At 48.5% G+C, this 16,570-nt stretch overlaps 2 protein-coding genes across 3 annotated transcripts; one reads left to right on the forward strand and one right to left on the reverse strand.

The window, feature by feature from the left end:
- Window positions 1-161: 161 nt before the first annotated feature.
- RIC8A (RIC8 guanine nucleotide exchange factor A) lies at window positions 162-10,403 on the forward strand. 2 transcript variants are annotated; one of them, XM_010710885.3, is made up of 11 exons: window positions 437-508; window positions 2,597-2,691; window positions 2,839-2,886; window positions 4,349-4,963; window positions 5,571-5,665; window positions 6,554-6,704; window positions 7,504-7,599; window positions 7,886-8,030; window positions 8,177-8,321; window positions 8,557-8,676; window positions 9,237-9,373. In XM_010710885.3, the coding sequence occupies exons 4-11, from the start codon at window positions 4,352-4,354 to the stop codon at window positions 9,355-9,357; spliced, it is 1,485 nt and encodes a 494-aa protein (XP_010709187.1). In that variant the 5' UTR covers window positions 437-508; window positions 2,597-2,691; window positions 2,839-2,886; window positions 4,349-4,351; the 3' UTR covers window positions 9,358-9,373. The 2 variants fall into 2 exon arrangements, with proteins under 2 accessions (XP_010709186.1, XP_010709187.1); XM_010710884.3 differs by lacking the exon at window positions 2,597-2,691 and having other exon boundaries at window positions 162-508; window positions 9,237-10,403.
- A 1,650-nt stretch (window positions 10,404-12,053) lies between these two features.
- On the reverse strand, window positions 12,054-16,356 carry SIRT3 (sirtuin 3). The gene is made up of 7 exons (XM_010710886.3): window positions 16,252-16,356; window positions 15,134-15,328; window positions 14,751-14,983; window positions 14,498-14,598; window positions 14,211-14,372; window positions 13,593-13,802; window positions 12,054-12,746 (listed from the first exon to the last, which is right to left on the reverse strand). Exons 2-7 carry the CDS (start codon window positions 15,178-15,180, stop codon window positions 12,726-12,728), a joined length of 774 nt encoding a protein of 257 aa, XP_010709188.1. The 5' UTR covers window positions 15,181-15,328; window positions 16,252-16,356; the 3' UTR covers window positions 12,054-12,725.
- Between the last annotated feature and the right edge of the window lie 214 nt (window positions 16,357-16,570).

The raw sequence follows: 16,570 nt of genomic DNA on the forward strand, positions 1-16,570 counted from the left end.
CTGGGTTTGTTTGTTTTTGTAGCAGGAATCAGGGCAGGCCGGGGAGGAGGAGCGGGGAGCTATTTCGGGGAGCGCCGTGATCTGCTGCGGTAATCCTCGGGCAGGGAGGGGGGGCTGTCCCAGCGCTGTGCTGGGAGGGCATGCGTTAAACGTCGGAAAGCAAAGGGGAAGAAGAGGATTAGAGGGGCAGAGAGGAGGGCTGGCCGTACGCGGTTCACCCATCTGCTCTGCTTTACGGACGTAACAGCGAGCCGTCTCACTTGATTTTTATTTCTTTTTCTCCTCCTTTTCCCCACCCCTTTCTCGCTCCCTCTCAGCTCACGGGATTTAGATCCCTTTGCACCACTGTTCTTCAGGAGCCCTGGAAGCCCCTCGCTCCCCTTCCTCTCTGCTTCCCCTTCCTCTGTAGCTGAGTGTTGATGTAATGGAGCTCAGGACTGTAGTGGCCACGGTGGAAAGCGGGGAGCAAGATGCGGTCCTCAAGGTGCTTCAGATCTACAACCAGGAGGTGAGTGAGCATCACACCTCAGCCTGTTGTCACCTGCTTCTGCCGGCAAGCCTGGAAGCAGGTTGGCCTTGTTACGGGATCGCAGTGCTACCCAGCTGTCCCCAGTTTGTCTCCTCTGAGCATTTGCCTCTGTATTACGTCCCTGGAGATGTCACAGACTGCTTTGTCTTATTACTTGCAGGCTGCTTCTTGCTTGATGCTTTGCTAGGAAGCAGCTAAGCAGCCTCCCTCTATCTCGTTTATGCTGGAAGAAAAGCACATGGGAAGGATTTTCTTTATTATCCAGATCGCAAGTTAAACCCCATGGGGGAATAATCGTGGGCATGAAGAGTGAGTAGGAGGAGCCTTGATGTTGGGCAAGGCTTGGAGGTAATAAAACTCACACCTAGGGAGGAGCTGCAGGTGGAACTGTTGTGATTTGTAAGTGAAGGATTATTAGAAACTGGTGTTAACGGAGGCTGGAATTGGATTCAGGTGCCCGATCTGAAAGCTGACACATGAAATAATGAGTGTAATATATGAAAAAGACTGTGTTGGGAAGCTGAAATGCAAGTGACTCTAGCCTTACAGTGGCAAAGATCATCTGCAGGGGTAGTTCCCTTTTGAAACTGTCTGACAGGGAAATTTCCTTCACAGGGTTTCCACCAGGCTAGAGCTGGCCCTGCAGATCTGTGACTCATTCTGCACCATTCCGAAGTAGGAGGGAAGCTGGTGGGAAAAACCTGTGAATGTTTTATAAGAGTGTGCAAGAGGGGAAGAGCACTTCTATTTCCAGCAGTTGGTTTTGAAACAGGAGGGGTCTTAGCTAAGGACAGTGGGTCCCTGTTAAAAGGACGGTCTGCAGGATTAGCATTGCTGGCAGCAGCTGGCATGCTGGAGAAATTAGGATAGCAAATGGCATTTGTTGTGCAACCATGTTGAGGCATCAAAACCAATGATTTGAATTTCTCCAGCTGGTTTCTTTGTCAACGTATCAAGCGTAGGAAACTTGTGAGAATGTCAGTGATTTTGCTAGCCTGTCTGGAAGAAATGGAGCAGCTGAAGAGATGAAACTGACGATAAACCAAGTGACTTCCTTACATTGTTTTTTTACTGCAAAAGCTGATGTTATATCCTTCTCTGGGGTGTGTGTGTGTGTGTGTGTGTGTGTGTATATATATACACACTATAAAATATGGAGTCAGTTCCTGGTTGCCACAAATAAAATACAGCTAAAGCAAACCCACAGGTGTGTTATGAAAATATATGTAAATGAGATTACAGGAGCCTGCAAAGAAGCTCTGGAAATGCCTTGTGCAGGAGATCAGTCTGGCTAACGTTCTGACTTGAAAAGATTCACTGATACAAGGAGAAGCTCTGCTCTGCATGGAGTGGAGTGTTTACCTGTTCTAATTGGCTGCGTTTAAAGAACATGAGCTGAATAACAGTCCTATTTCAGGATGCTGTAGGAGCAAAGAACATAAGGATTTGTTTGCAAGTAGCAAGGAGGTGATACTTTCTTTTAGGAAGGAAAAGAAATAATAATGAGGGGAGAAGAGTGTAGGCATAGCTTCTTGGTGTCACTGAGCATAGTCAAGGTGTTTTGCCCAGCAAGGCTGTGGATATCCAGTATCTGGAGGTGCTCAGTGCCAGTCTGAACGATGTTTTGGGCAAACTGATCTGGTGGTGTTCATGCCTATGGCAAGGTGTTGGAATTTAGATGATCTTTAAGGTCCCTTAAAACCCCAACCATTCTATGAGTTATGGGATATTTGGAATGTGTTGAATACCCATCTCATAGCTGCAGTATATAAAATTAAGCTCGTCCATCAGATGAGCACAGCTCATCAGTGACATGCATTGTCCACCGCTGAGCCAGCAGAAGAGTGCAGTGGGTATTCATCAAATGTTTTTCAGGGATGAAAGAGAAGGGAAACAGCTTTGACCTGGCAGCATGGGCTGTATCTGGGCTTTTCAAACGAGTTTCATTCCCTGCTTGTTGTGAGATGTAGTTGGAGTTGCTGGATACAAACTGTGTTGAACAGAGAAGGCAATAATGAAGCAAAACTCTCAGCAGCAGGGAAACTGTACTCGTGTTTTGCTCCTCAGGAGCCTGTGCTGCTTATTACAAATCCTGTGAATACTGCAGACCTCTCTAAGTCCTCTGATGCTCCTTGCCACTTTGATTCCCTGCCTCTGTGCTGGTAAGAACTGTTCTTAAGAAGGCTTGCATGCCTTTGCAGCGTGTTTTTCAGACCTGTTGCTTTCCAGGCTTATGTCCATTCCCTGTTTGGGGAAGGCAGTTTTGTGGATTTTTTTAAACTTATACTTTGTTTCTCTTCTGCCTACAGAAATCTCAGTGCTTCACCTTTGATGATGAGGAACGGGAGGAGAGGAAGGTAGGCATGCTCTTTGGCTTCTTGTTCTTGTTGGACAATGAAATCTGCAGCTCTGAGTTTGTGTGGCAAGGCTCCTGCAGGGCAGGAGATGGTTTCTTTCTCCTGAACCTGATGAAGTACCTGGTTGGGTTCTAGTAGATGGTGGTTGAGGATAAAAGTCAGCATTCTTCCAACATTAGCAATCCCTTTGTGTTTGGTGATGCATATAGCTTCAGCAGCATGCATGAGAAGCGTGATCCTGTGTGTGTGTTTGTGTGATCCTGTGTGTGTTTGTGTGTAAATGGTGCAAGTCTGCTAGGCAAAGATCACAGGAGCATGTGGGTAAGTGCTTTTGCTCAGAGCCATCTGCAGGATTTGACCAAGGCTGTCTATTAACAAACCCTTTAAGCTGGAATAATCTGGCACTCAGTGGAAATACCCCTGTCCATTTCCACTCGTGGTGTTTCTCTTATTCTGGGGCAGGCCTTTGCACAGCTGCACTGTGGATATGCTTGGTGGGATCTGCTTTAAGAAAAACACCTTTGTTTTTCTTCTGCCTGGGTTATTTTCCATCTGGATCAGTTTTGTGGTGGATTGTGTGTGGAAGCAGGGGATTACTGGTGGAGTGTGATGTTTTGCTATGTGTAATTAAAACCTAGCTGCGCTGGGTTTTGTGAAGCTTTACCTTTTGCTCTTGTACTTTTCCATGTTTGCTATCGTGTATATTATTGTTATCCACAAGAGTTAGATCTTCAGCTGTGATAAATCAGTGTTACTGGAGCTCTGTCAGTCCGTACCTACTGAGGATCTGGGCTAGTAGGTCTCCAGAAAGCACTGAGATTCAGGGAGGTTCTTTTTATTTGAATCTTCTGAGGTCTTTTCCCCTCCTTTCTTACCACATCACACGCGCTTCTGAACCCGTTTAGTTCCTTTTCTCCTCCCACAGCAGTTCTCTGGTGTTTCTCAACCTCAGCAGTTTGTTTTTTGGAGCACCCAAAGCAGATGTTTCTCTGGTCTGGGTGTGGCTGAACCACCGCTGTTTAATTGACTGCTGGACCTCAGTGAAGATATAAGGGACTTTTTTGCCCTGCTTTCTTAGCTTATTGCAGCTGTCAGGTAACCCATGTTAGCCAAAACCATCGTAACAATGGTGAAGCTAAAATAAGTAGTTATTCACTCAGTCAGCAGCAGCTGCATCTTCCTGTTCTCCACTTAGACCTGATAGCACTTCCCAGCTGTTCGTTGTCTCTTGCTGGTTGTCCTTGCTTGACTTGGGTCAGCATCAGGTGCCAGAGGCAAACGCTTTGAGAGCTGCTGTGCATGGCCTGGATCAGAGCTGTTAGAAGGCCTGTATCTAGATGATGCTTTGTGTCTAGATGTTGCTCCCATCTTTCAGGGCAGGGTGTTACAGCATGCTACCTTGCACTGGGGCCGCACTGTCAAGTGTCAGCATGTGAGGCATTCTTTGTTTCCAACCACACAGAAAATGGCCCAGTTGCTGATCAAGTTCCTGGAAAGAGAGCTCCAGCCATCCTGCCAGGTCACGTGCTTGGAAAGCATCCGCATCCTGTCCCGGGACAAATACTGCCTTGAGCCTTTCACCACCGAGGAAGGGCTGAAGACCCTCTCCAGGCATGCTGGCATTGATTACTCAGAGGAGCTCATCCGAGAGATCCCAGACTTGGAGGTCATCCTGGAATCTCTCAAATGCCTCTGCAACATTGTCTTCAGCAGCCCGAGGGCTCAGGAGCTGACAGCTGAAGCCCGGCTGGTTGTGGGCCTGACAAAGCGCATCAAACTCTACAATGAGAGGAGCCTTCCTCACGAAGTCAAGTTCTTTGACCTGCGTCTTCTCTTCCTGCTGACAGCGCTCAGAGTGGACATCCGACAGCAACTAGCCCAGGAGCTCCGGGGCATCAGCCTGATGACAGACACCCTGGAGCTGACTCTTGGTGTCAAGTGGATGGACCCCTATGAAGTTGTCACTGAGGAAGGACTGCTTCCACCTTTGCCTCGGCAAGAGACGGAGCGAGCCATGGAAATCCTGAAAGTGCTCTTTAATATCACTTTTGATTCCAGCAAGAGGGAAGTGGATGAGGTAAGCTCCTCGAGTGTTGCACCATGCTACATTCGCTTGTCTACTGGTTTTGCCTCTTCTTGCACATCCTTGTGTTAGATACTAGCCCCCATGCTTCTGCAGAAGCAAAAGCTTCTGCTTACATGTAAAGGTAGCAAGAGACTTGTGTGTCTGGACCTTTTTCTGTAGGGCATTGCCTCTGTCTGATGCATTAAGACTTTTCAGCATTAAAACCTGCAAGTTGGGCATTTTTCCTTCTTAATGATATTAATGACTTGTGCAAGTGGGAAAGCAGACCCCCTCTTCCTCCCCACGTAACTCACTTGTGTGTGCCCTGTTGCCTTTCACCTCTGGACAAGATCAGAAGGAGGTCTGACATCATCTCTGCTTTATCCCTTAGCCTGCTCCTGGGTCTCTTCCAGCCCTTGACTTGGTGCTGTAGAGTGATGGGGAGGGTATCTGGCAGCAGATTGAGAATCTGGAGAATATTTGCATGTATACACCCTGCTATAAGTGAGCAGGTTGTTGAAGGTCAGGGATGGGGCTGTGGGTTGTAGGGGCAGCAGACTTTGGTTTGTGGAGAATCCACTTTTCTGATCAAGGTTTTCATTTTCTGTTTTGGGACCAGGAAGATGCTGCTTTGTACCGGCACCTGGGTGCCCTCCTGCGCCACTGCCTCATGATCTCTGCTGATGGGGAGGACCGGACAGAGGAGTTCCACAGGTCTGCTAGATAACTAGATAATGGCCTTCACTGGACACAGCCTCGAGGTCTTCCCTGCGCTGGCCCTGCCTAACCTTGGCATTAACATCCTTTGCTTATATGGTGATTGTTAGGACCACTGCTAAGAAACAAGCATCTTTTGTCTGGTTTGCGAATTCCTCATGCTGCCAGAGTTCAGAAGTAGCCTTGTCCTTTGCAGTCAGATTGTGTGCAGTAATACCACAGCCTGGTTTACAGGAGAAAATGTTTGGTCTGAGCCTTCCTGACTGCTAAGGTCATGTTCAGTGTAATACATCAAGTCCCTCTGATGGTGCTACCCACAGTGAGCCAGGGCAGATGTTTTTTTGCCTTAATTAAAGAGTCCCTGGGCTGGTCTTAATTAACTGTACGTCTCCTGAGCCATGCTGAGAAATTGCGTGTGTTGCACTGCTGGGCCTTATTGGTTCAGGGCTGTCAGCTTTGAGCAAGCAGCAGCATCCTAGGAAGACCACAGTAGAAAGGATCCTGAGCAATGCATTCTAGCAGCCGTCAGAGCATGAATGAGTGATGCAGCAGGAGATCGTAGAGACCACCCTCTCACCACCTGGTTTGGTCCTGCTTGGCCTCTGTGTCAAGGTCTATGGTTTTTTTTTGTTGTTGTTGTCACTGAAGTATTTTTGGACTTCAGCAAGTTGTTCAACTATATTTGGAGGTGGAGGAGGAAAGCAGTTTCGCTTATTCAATTCTAATGGTGTAGGTAGCTTGGGATCCAGCCCAAAGAGAGCTTGGGTCTGTTTTCAGAGTCCTTTTGCTCTTGGAAGTTAGTAGTGTACCTTGATTCCTGTATAGTTGGTGAATTTCTATGAACAAAGATCCCTGACTATGTATTCACCTCTGTTTTTTCTTAAGCCACACAGTTAATCTTTTGGGCAACCTGCCCCTGAAATGTCTGGATGTTCTCCTGACCCCAAAAGTCCGTCCAGGATCACTTGAGTACATGGGTGTCAACATGGATGCAGTTAATATCCTGCTGGATTTCCTAGAACGACGCCTTGACAGGGTAAGCCGAGAGGCTGCTGTACAGAGCTCTTCACTCTTTCACAAGTTCACTGCAGGGCACATTTCCTTAAGCTTGCATTCAGCCTTGGTGCTGAGCTCTTCAACTCATCATCATGCCAAAATCACAGGAGTAAGAGGCATGGTTACTTTGAGACAGTGCTGTGTAGAAGTGGCAGTTCTAGTTGGTAGGACTAGAACATTTGTGAGCTGGGAGGGTCACTGGCGCTGCTGCTCTGGCAAGTAGTGAGATTGACAGAGCCAGCAGATGCTTAGCTGTGTGATTCAAATATTCACTCAAGTCAGTTATGATTTGGTGGGCAGCTTAATTGGTTGATGCAGACAAGTCTCTAGACTGGTAGCTTGTTATGACACTGTCCCAACAGTCTGCTGTCAGAAGACTGGCAGTCATAGTGTTACTTGTCAAGACCATTTGTCTTTCTTTACTGCTCCTGAGCGCTTGTCCCCCTCTGTTCCATTGCTTTTGACAGCCTGATTTTGCACTGTTATTGAGCTAGTGGCCATTTTTTCGTCCTCTGGAGTTATTCCAGAGGGTCTTCAGATTTTACTTCTGCAGTTATCTACTCTAGATGTTTTGCATTGAGTAGAAATGCTGAACAGAAGGACTCAAAAGCCTTACTGTTGGAGTGATGAAACATTGAATTTCCTGTAGCAGAAGCTGTTGTTATGTCTCAGTGTCCGTCTGTTTCCCTGTGGCTCAGTACTGATGATTTCCACCATGAGCCAGGGAAGTTGTGCTCAGTGTAACTGACATGTTGCTCATCTTGTGAATGCTTCTGCAGGGACATAAGCTGAAGGAGAGCTTGACCCCTGTGTTGAACCTGCTGACCGAGAGTGCCAGGGTCCACCGCCAGACAAGGAAGTTCCTGAAGGCAAAGGTATGCTGTGGGTTCAGCTGAAAGTCAAGTGGTGGTGCTCTGAGGAGAGAGGAAAATAGCAAGCTGCCTAAATATTGCCATTCTCCAAGGAGACTTCCTCTCTCTGTTAGATTCGTATATACGTGGGGTTGAAGCCCATGACACGCACAGTGTTTTTCTCCACCTCTCCCATGCTCTGTGGATTTGTTAGACTTAGCTGACCTGTACAGTGCACTCACTTCTTTCCCTGCCTACCCTATGGATGCTGTTCCAGCTCCAGTTACTGCCCCTCGCTGTGGCTTTGTAGGTGCTGCCTCCGCTGCGGGATGTGAAAAATCGGCCAGAGGTGGGGAACTCGTTGCGGAACAAGCTGGTGCGTTTGATGACCCACATCGACACCGACGTGAAGCACTGTGCAGCTGAATTCCTCTTTGTGCTCTGCAAGGAGAGCGGTGAGTCACGGGGAGTCCTGGAGCGTGGGATGGGTGACCCTTTGCAGACATCAGGGACCTCTGCTTCTCCATGGCCTTCAGCTGAGCTCACTGTTGGCGCACACAGCAGGAGGATCAACATGAGGTCCGTCTCTCTCTCCTGTTAGTGTCGCGCTTTGTGAAGTACACAGGCTATGGGAATGCAGCTGGGCTCCTGGCAGCGCGAGGCCTGATGGCTGGTGGCCGGGAGGAGGGAGAGTACTCAGAAGATGAGGACACTGATACAGAGGAATACAAAGAGGCAAAGCCCAAGTAAGAACTTTACTTCCTCTCTATTAGCATCCCCCTTCCTCCACTTCCTTCCTGCTCCAGTTCTCTTTTTTCATACCTATCCCTGCCAACTCCCTTGTCTTTCTTCATTACTAAAGTTTTGCCCTTAGTTTTGATGTCGTTTCATCTTTACCACCTTCTTGGGTGAAATACTTCTGTGGCATGAGCTCTTACCTCTTTGCTTCCCTCCTTTGCCCTGGTCTCACTGTTCTTGTAGCATTAATCCTGTGACTGGACGTGTTGAGGAGAAACTTCCCAACCCCATGGAAGGGATGACTGAAGAGCAGAAGGAATACGAAGCCATGAAGTTAGTCAATATGTTTGATAAGTTGTCCAGGTATGAGAAAATTGTGTGTGTTTATGCCTGTATTAGCGTCTGTGTGATTTACATTTATCACTGGCCTCTGCAAACTGTAGGGTCATGAGACTGGGGGAGATACCTGGAGAAGTATTTCCAAATTTGTGTAAGCTGGGTCCTGTTAAATCATTAAGAGTGCCACAAAGAGGAGCCTAGGGTCTGCTAAGTGTTCTGATTGCCCTCCTGATGGGCAGGAGGGAAAGGAGCAGTGCACTTGATGCATGAGTTTTTCCACTGTTTTAAAGGGTGGGAACGGACTTTGATGTCTCTGTTTTCCTCTGGCCATCCTGCACCGCAGAATGAGACCCTAAAAACAGATTCTATTTCAGGGTAACTGAGAACTGCAACATCTGGGTTGTGTTTCCAGCTGTTGCCTCACTGTCCTCATCTCTTACATGGGATTTTTGCTTTTGGTGCTGGCTTGAGGGATTGCTCTGGGCTGCTTCATGCCAGTTTCCTATAGTTCTTGCTGCAGAACTTCTGTTCCTCCAATGCTGCTGCAAGTTTGTTACCTTCTCCCTTCTCCTCCTTGGTTGCAGAGAGCAAGTCATCCAACCCATGGGCATCACACCGAGTGGCAACCTGGCCCCCATGGAGAATGCCATCCATGATATAGCTGACGAGAGGTCCTCATCTGACTCGGACCTGGGGCTGGACTGATCCTGACCTCTTGCCCCAGCCTCAGAGAGCTGGGCGGCCTCCACCCACTCTCCTCCAGAACTGGTGCTGCACCTGGAGGCTAGTACCGGACCGGGACTCTCCCCATGGGATCTGAATCCAGCCTGGGCCCCTCACACTTCGCAACGAAGAACCTCCAGCCTCCTCAGCTGGAGTAATCACCCCTCCTTCTGGAAGGTCATCATGGCCTGGCTCCACTTGGTCTCTTCCATTGGCAGCTTTGAGAATATCGCACTCCCAATTGCTTCCAGGACTTTTCAGTAGGATTTTTTTTTTTAAATGTGTGATGTTTGTGGGGGGGGGAAAGGGTCAGGGGAATCTTTCTGTCAGATCATCGTGCTGATATTTGTGTGGCTGTGTATCAGCCTGTGTGTCCCCATATGTGGTCAGCCCTGCACAGGGGAGCTGTTCTTCAGGAATGCAGGTGGGGCTGCAGGCAAGAGTGGGGGTTGCAGGGAATACAGTCTGTGGGATGCCTCAGCATAGTGCACCCTTGTCATGAGCAGTACATGTGGATGTGCTGTGTATGGCAGTAAGGATTATGACATCTGTGCAAACAAGATTGTGTGGATGTATGCGAGCGCTGTGGGGAGCGTGGTGTGCGTGCTGTGGGGCAGGCAGGAGTTGGGGGGGACTTTGTGAGACACTTCTGTCGTCTGCAGGAAAGGAACTTGTGATGACTGCCAGAAATGCTCTGATATTTTGTCTGTGGCACTGTGCAACCTCCCTGTTACCACAGAGATTAGTTAGTGGTGTTCTTACCTTTCCCCATCTTACCCTGACTGAAAGGTTGAAATAGGGTCTGTGTGTGCTGGCCTCCTCGCCTGCCTCAGCTTTCCCACAGACTTGCTGCTGTTTGCACCCAGGGGCTGCTATTGGTCCTCTGCTATGGCTTACATTTCTTTTATGTTATTTTTTTTTTTCCTTTTTAAAGAAAATCTAGTTTGTCTTGTACCAGGAGTTCCAAAATGTAACTAGCAAGTAGGAATGCAAATGTGATGCTAGAATAAAGAAAACCTTCTGACAAATGGGTGCATGGCAGTGCTTTCATTGAACGAGACAGCTCTGAGCAAGCAAAGAAGGATCATCTTCTGATTGGCATGTGGTTCTACTCCAGAATAATGCCCTGAAGGATAAAATCCAGAAAGACTGCTTCCAGAAAGAAGTACCACATTTCTTTCATCCACCAAATAAGTGGTAACAGGGGATCATGTTACCAAGACAAGGCCTTTCTTGATGAACCCATGCTGACTGTGCCTGATAACAGCTTTGTTCTTTAATTACCCTTCAGTAGAACCCTAGTGTAACAGTCTCCATAACTTCTCCAGAGGCTGAGATTGGACAGATAGGTCTGTAGCTTCCTCGGTCTTCTCTCATGCTCTTCTCACAGCTCAGGGTAATGCTGTCCAGCTTTCAGCCCCAGGGACCTCCCCAGGCTCCCAAGATCTTAGGTGAATTGTTGAGAGAGATTCAGCTCCTGTGCTCTGGGGTAAATCCCATCGGATCCCACAGACTGATAAACACTGAGCTGATACATCTGGACCCATATATGGCCACATGGAATGCCACTGCTCCTCAGTTGTGGTCCTCCAACCTAGAGGGCTGGACAGCTCAAGATCTATCACAAATACTAAAAAATGAGGCAAAAAGAGCATGAAATACCTCTGCCTCTTCCTCAGCCTTGATTGCTAGGTGACCATCTCCATCAAGGATCTGTCCTGTGTTTTCCTTAGCCCTTCTTTTGCTGTTAACATACTTATTAAAAAGGCTTTTTATGTTACTGACTTGCTCCTTGTGCCTCACAGCAAGCAGCTGTTTACAGGACTGTTCATCTTTGCAAATGCTCTATAAAAATTATCCACACCAGCTGTTCTCCTTCTGTGGAACAAGAATTTGCTGCTTGGCCTTTGCAGCAGGACACGAGCCAGCCTTGGATGATTGCTTGGTCTCTGACAGCCCCAGGCACCAGTAGATCTCTGGGGGAAGGCAAGGTAGCCTGGAGAGGCTCTGGTGGGACATCCAGGATGTCTGGGGCTGTGAAGCTGCAGATGTGTGGCTAGGGGCTGCATCAGAGGTTTGCTGTTGGTTCTGCCCAGGTGGTGTTAAGAACTGTGAAAGGCTGTCTCTTCGAGAAGCTGAAGGCATGCTTTGTAACTGCAATGCTAGTTCATCAGTGATGAAGGTATTTTTAGCAGTAGTGATTAAAATTCTGCAAAAATCACATCACTCTAAAGTAGCAACAGCCCCTCTGCTTTCCCTGATGCTGCACGTTCAGATGCATCTGCTGAGATCCCGGCTGTGAGGACCACACAGATGTATTTGAATTGTGCTTTTGGATAAATGAGCTTGTTTGTCTGAATGCACATTTGTTCAAACCTTTCTTCTAGGAAGCTGCTAGGACACCAAGCATGGAAGTCTCTGTTCCTGTAGCTGTGCCAGACGTCAATAGTGTCCCTAGAGCTGCTGGATGTACAGCAGCTGTGTATTAGGTCTAAACACTTGTAATTATACAGGCAGCCATTAGAGCTTTTGGAGGCTGTAGCTTTGACTTGGAAGCTGCTTTGTAGAGCAGAGAGTGCTCAGTGTCGTGTTAATAAGACACCTATGTATTGTGTGTGGGGATAGTATGTACTCAAACATAAGGGACTGTGTGAAACTTACAGAAAAGAACTCTCTGCTGGCATCAGCAAAATAGTTATAACTCTTTATTATTAATAATCACCCCTACACTGAAAATTTCCAGCAGTTGAGCTGGCCTTTCTGAACAGGAACAGGCCAGGCACATTAAGAGCAATCATCTCCTGATCAGCAGGTTTCATCCAAAGACTAAACATTATCAGTCTGCAGCAGCTGGCAGTTCATGACTAAAAAGTATCTGTGGAGGAGCTGTGCACTAGCACATCTCATCTGACATGCTGGTAAAACTCGTGGCTGGACATTGTCAAATGGTGCTTTGACAGAGCCACGCAAGAGTGAAGTATCTGCTACTGGGTGCTGAAATGAGGTAAGGTGAGGAGGAACAACCTTCAGTGGCTACATCAACTGTTTTGAAGTCTCAGATAGAAAAGCCTTCACGTGTGGAAACTGCAGCTTGGCAGTGGGGCTGTGCTCCTTTTGGCTTCCTTCCTTCATGGGTTATGGAGTCTCACTGCTTCCAGGCTGGCTGGAATGAGCCATGAGCATCCTCCTTTTCCCAAAGTGCCAGTCCTATGTCGATTTGCTGCTGCAGACCTGGATGGACTCTTCCACAGCTCCCTGCCATTGCCTCTTTCTTTGTTCATGCTGGGCATGACAACATCTCCTCCTCTTCAGGATGAACACTGCTTTCCAGCAGCAGGGAGCCAGCTGTCCTATTTGTCTTTTGCATCCAGCTAAAAATAAAGACCACAGTGTTTGCTTGGGTCTTTCAAACCTCCCACCCCCCCACTAGCTCAGTTAGTGATGCTGCTAGCACCAAAATCCCAGAGCAAGGAGGTTTTTTCATGCTTTGCAGCACTTGCACTAGCTTTGTCCATCCATCCGTGGTTTAGAACAGCACAAGCATTAAATGAAACCAAAGCAATTAGATGAATGTACTGAAAGAGCAAAACTCCACTAAGATGATGCTTGGCTCCCTGTTTAGTTGAGCAGTTACTCACATTAATGCAGCAGGTAGCATTAGCAGCATCTCAGGATCACAGACAGGGCAAAACACTATAAAAACCAAGTCCTCTACTGCCTTACAAGATTGAACTGGATTAAGATAACTTTTTTTTTTTGTTCTGTGACTCCAGGCTACTGTCCTTAAATCTAGATGGTGTATTCCACTTGGGAATAAATAAATAAGCAGCTTTTCAGTAATCAAGCATGTCACTGCTTGACGATGCCTTAAAGCACTCACAGTCAACCCTGAACTTGGCATTTTCCACATTTTTCCTGTTTCCCCTGAGACTGGCAGCTCTGTCCTCCCCTTCTGCCCCACTGAAACATTTAGCAACACAGCAGTCTGCTCTGTGGCACCGTGCCTGCCCTCATTGCAAAATACCACTGCTGTTTGCTTTTTTAACCTTCCTGTACTTTTCCCTGGTTCTTTTCTCTGAATGCTGACTGTGAGTGTGGCAATGCCTGTGGTGCAAGTCTCTAATCTCAGCAAGCACTGCCTGCGTTCCCCCCAAGATAACTCAAGCACCAGGAATGGAGGCCAAGAGAAGGAGATGGGGCACCAGGCTCCTTCCCACCTTTTCTTTTTCTTTCTGAATTAGTGTTTGCATCTCTTCGTTCCAGTCCAGCAATTCCACAAGCTTCTTGACCCCAGTGACCACATCCTCCAGCTGGGCTATGTCATTGTAACGTTGCTGCCAGGCAAACGGTCCTACAAGATCTCGGTTGATGAGGACCCGGGGAACGGAGTTGCGAACAGCTCCTGCCAGGCTGGCAAAGGGCTCCACCTAGAGGGAGGCAAGCCCACGGATCAGAGAGTGAGGTGGTCACCCCACTGCAGGGATCAATTCATTGTGTGCTACATTTCAGAGATTTCAGACTGCTGGGTTTGTGCTTAACAAGTTCTCCCACCATGGGCTAAGCTACCCCAGCTTTGAACTGGTTATGGAGTTGCCAGTTATCCCATGGCCTTTGCTCAGGTTGCTGCAAAAATTACTTCTTCCACTCCAGGTGCCCACCTTCACCAGGAGCACTCAAAGTTTTCATACAGCCTCTGAGTGCATACACCCTGTTTCCCGCTACCTCCAATTTTACCTAGATAACCCAGTTCCTTGCCTTCTGTAACCCCTCTCTCTCCTCCAGAGCCCCTCAGGCCCTTTTTGCCTTGTGAACAGGGACATCCCCTAGTCCCAGACCTCCAGGGACGTTCCGATGACAAAAAGCAGGTCTGCCATGGGGAAGTCTGTCAAGTGCAGGAAGAAGCGCTGCGGGAGCTCCTCACCAAAGAACACGATGTCAGGCTTGACGATTCCAGTGCAGACGCGACAGTGAGGGACCTTGTCTGCCATAACGTCCCCCTGAAGTAAAAGTACCCAATGCCAGTTGATATGGGGCAGCACATATATACACAAGCAGGGTCACAACCATGTTGGACCCTCACAGTAACATTACTTCGTGTCAGTGCCCAGCTGCAGTTACTCACCCTGAAGTCCTCTCCTGGGAATTTCCTCCGACAGACTGTGCACGTGGCAGTAGCAAAGGTGCCGTGGGCTTCCACCAGTCTATCAGGAGGGATCCCAGCAACTGGAACACAGCAGGTGGGAGAGGATCAGCTTAGCATGAGGTGACTAAACCAGAAACTCCATCTTCAACAGGCATTTCCCCAGTTCTCCTGTTCTGTTTCTCATCCTCATCTTTTTCTGGTACCGTACTGCTGAGAGCTGGAGAAAACTCACCTCGCTCTAGCCCATCAATATTCTGAGTATAGACACGCAGAAGGAGCCCTTTGTCATGCAGGAGTCTCAGGAAATAGTGGGCGTAGTTGGGTCTATAATTGCCAGGATAGAGCTCCTTGGCCAAAGTGAAAAATGGCTTGGGGTTGATGAAGAAGTAGGCCAATTCAAAGATGGCTTCGGGATAAGGGATGCTGTACTGCTCAAGGTTACTGTAGAGGCCACTCCCTGGGGACCTGCAGAGAGGAAAGGAAGGCAGGCAGTCAGAACACGGGGGAAAGCCACCCACCATGCCAGTACACAAAAGAGCCAGGTCCTTGGCCTACGTTGAAGAACCTGTTAGTCCCAATACTAAACAAGGGTAAATAAAACAGTGAAGGCACTACCTGAAGTCTGGGATCCCACTGGGGGTGCTAATCCCAGCACCGGCCATCACCACTACTCGACGACACTCCTTCTTCCGAATGAGCTCTGCCACATCCTGCAGGGTGAGCTTCTGCTTCCCACTGTCACCTCCCCAGCTGCCCAGTCCCAAAACAGCTCTGGCAGCAGTCAGAGAGAAGGGCCTGGTCCCTTGTACGCTGTTTGGAACAGAGGGAAAGCACAGTAGGTCATGTGGTGAGAGAGCTGCTCGGTGGAGTAGGGGGAGAACCACACCAAGAATGCTGCAGAATGCTCTTCAATCTGCAAGACTGTACTAGTACATAATCAATGAGGACAAAGCTTAAGCATTAGTCTACTCCAGAAAAAGATGCTTTGCATGGCACTGATTTTAGAAGATCTTAAAAATACCAGATCAATGCTAAAACACACCAAATTTCCTTATAAGAAGGCTATTTTTTTTTCTGCAGGGACTAGACACAGGACTGTGGGAACTGTGCTTATGGACTCAGGTCTTACAAATTATTTACAATACTGTTTTCAATGCTCCGGGTTTCAGGAAGCTTCTAACAGAGTGCTGTGGCCAGTCTGGAACAGCACTGCCTGGGTTAGAACAGACATTTCATCAGTTCTCTACTTCCCCCTGAAAGAGTCTGCCTTGGGAGAGCTCCATGAACAGCTGGAAAGTCAAGGGAACTGCAGGTCAGCAGTGTGTACAGATGGGGCTGAGAACACCCATTATCATCTAAGGAACACTTTCTCCACAGACAATGAGTGCTTGCTGCAGCAGGATATTAAAAGCAGTCCAGGCAAGGCGTGGGAATGTGAAGAGCCAAGAGCTGCTGGATCCTGGCAATCTGCAAACAGCAATTACTGTGTCCTAACGCTGTGATCAGTGTGGCTGACACTGACACCACAAGGATATGGTTCTGCCGTGCCAGGTCAGATCCCCACAGAGCTAAATTCACAATCTGGCAAACGTTAACATTTCTCTGTGCTTTGTTTCTGAGCTCCCAGCTGCAATCCCCAGCTCAGGCTCAAAGACACGCAGGCCCACGTGCCTGTTCAGACAGGAGAGGTGAAGCTCCCCGCACCAGTGCTGCACGAAACCATCCAGCCCTACCTGCATGCCCCACAGTCAGTCCTGCACCGAGGGCGGAACCAAGCCAGGCCACCACGCTCCCACAGGCTCCTCCACGCTGCAAGAAAACAGTCAGCGAACGGAGAGGCAAGGGAGAAACGGAGGCAGCAAAATGCGAGGAGGGGGCTCCCCTCGGCCTGCCCCAAGCCCCACTTTCTCCCCTCAGCTCCCTCTCAGAGCCCAGCACCTTACCTCAGGCTCCCCTCGGGGCCTGCTCCCTTACCCCAGCTCCTTCCCATACCCTCATGCCCTGTCCCTTCCACACAGGCTGCCCCAGCACCCATCAGGGCCCACCCCCTCC

Source organism: Meleagris gallopavo, chromosome 5 (assembly GCF_000146605.3).
Source record: "Meleagris gallopavo isolate NT-WF06-2002-E0010 breed Aviagen turkey brand Nicholas breeding stock chromosome 5, Turkey_5.1, whole genome shotgun sequence".
Lineage (NCBI taxonomy): Eukaryota > Metazoa > Chordata > Aves > Galliformes > Phasianidae > Meleagris > Meleagris gallopavo.

Excerpts from the sequence above, each read along its gene's own strand:
- RIC8A (XM_010710884.3), top strand. The coding sequence starts at position 425 with ATGGAGCTCAGGACTGTAGTGGCCACGGTGGAAAGCGGGGAGCAAGAT. Across the intron at positions 2,887-4,348 it reads AGGAACGGGAGGAGAGGAAG|AAAATGGCCCAGTTGCTGAT; the intron begins GTAGGCATGCTC and ends CCAACCACACAG. Across the intron at positions 5,666-6,553 it reads CGGACAGAGGAGTTCCACAG|CCACACAGTTAATCTTTTGG; the intron begins GTCTGCTAGATA and ends TTTTTTCTTAAG.
- SIRT3 (XM_010710886.3), bottom strand. The coding sequence starts at position 15,180 with ATGGCCGGTGCTGGGATTAGCACCCCCAGTGGGATCCCAGACTTCAG. Across the intron at positions 14,984-15,133 it reads AGTGGGATCCCAGACTTCAG|GTCCCCAGGGAGTGGCCTCT; the intron begins GTAGTGCCTTCA and ends TCCTCTCTGCAG. Across the intron at positions 13,803-14,210 it reads TCATCGGAACGTCCCTGGAG|GTGGAGCCCTTTGCCAGCCT; the intron begins GTCTGGGACTAG and ends GCCTCCCTCTAG.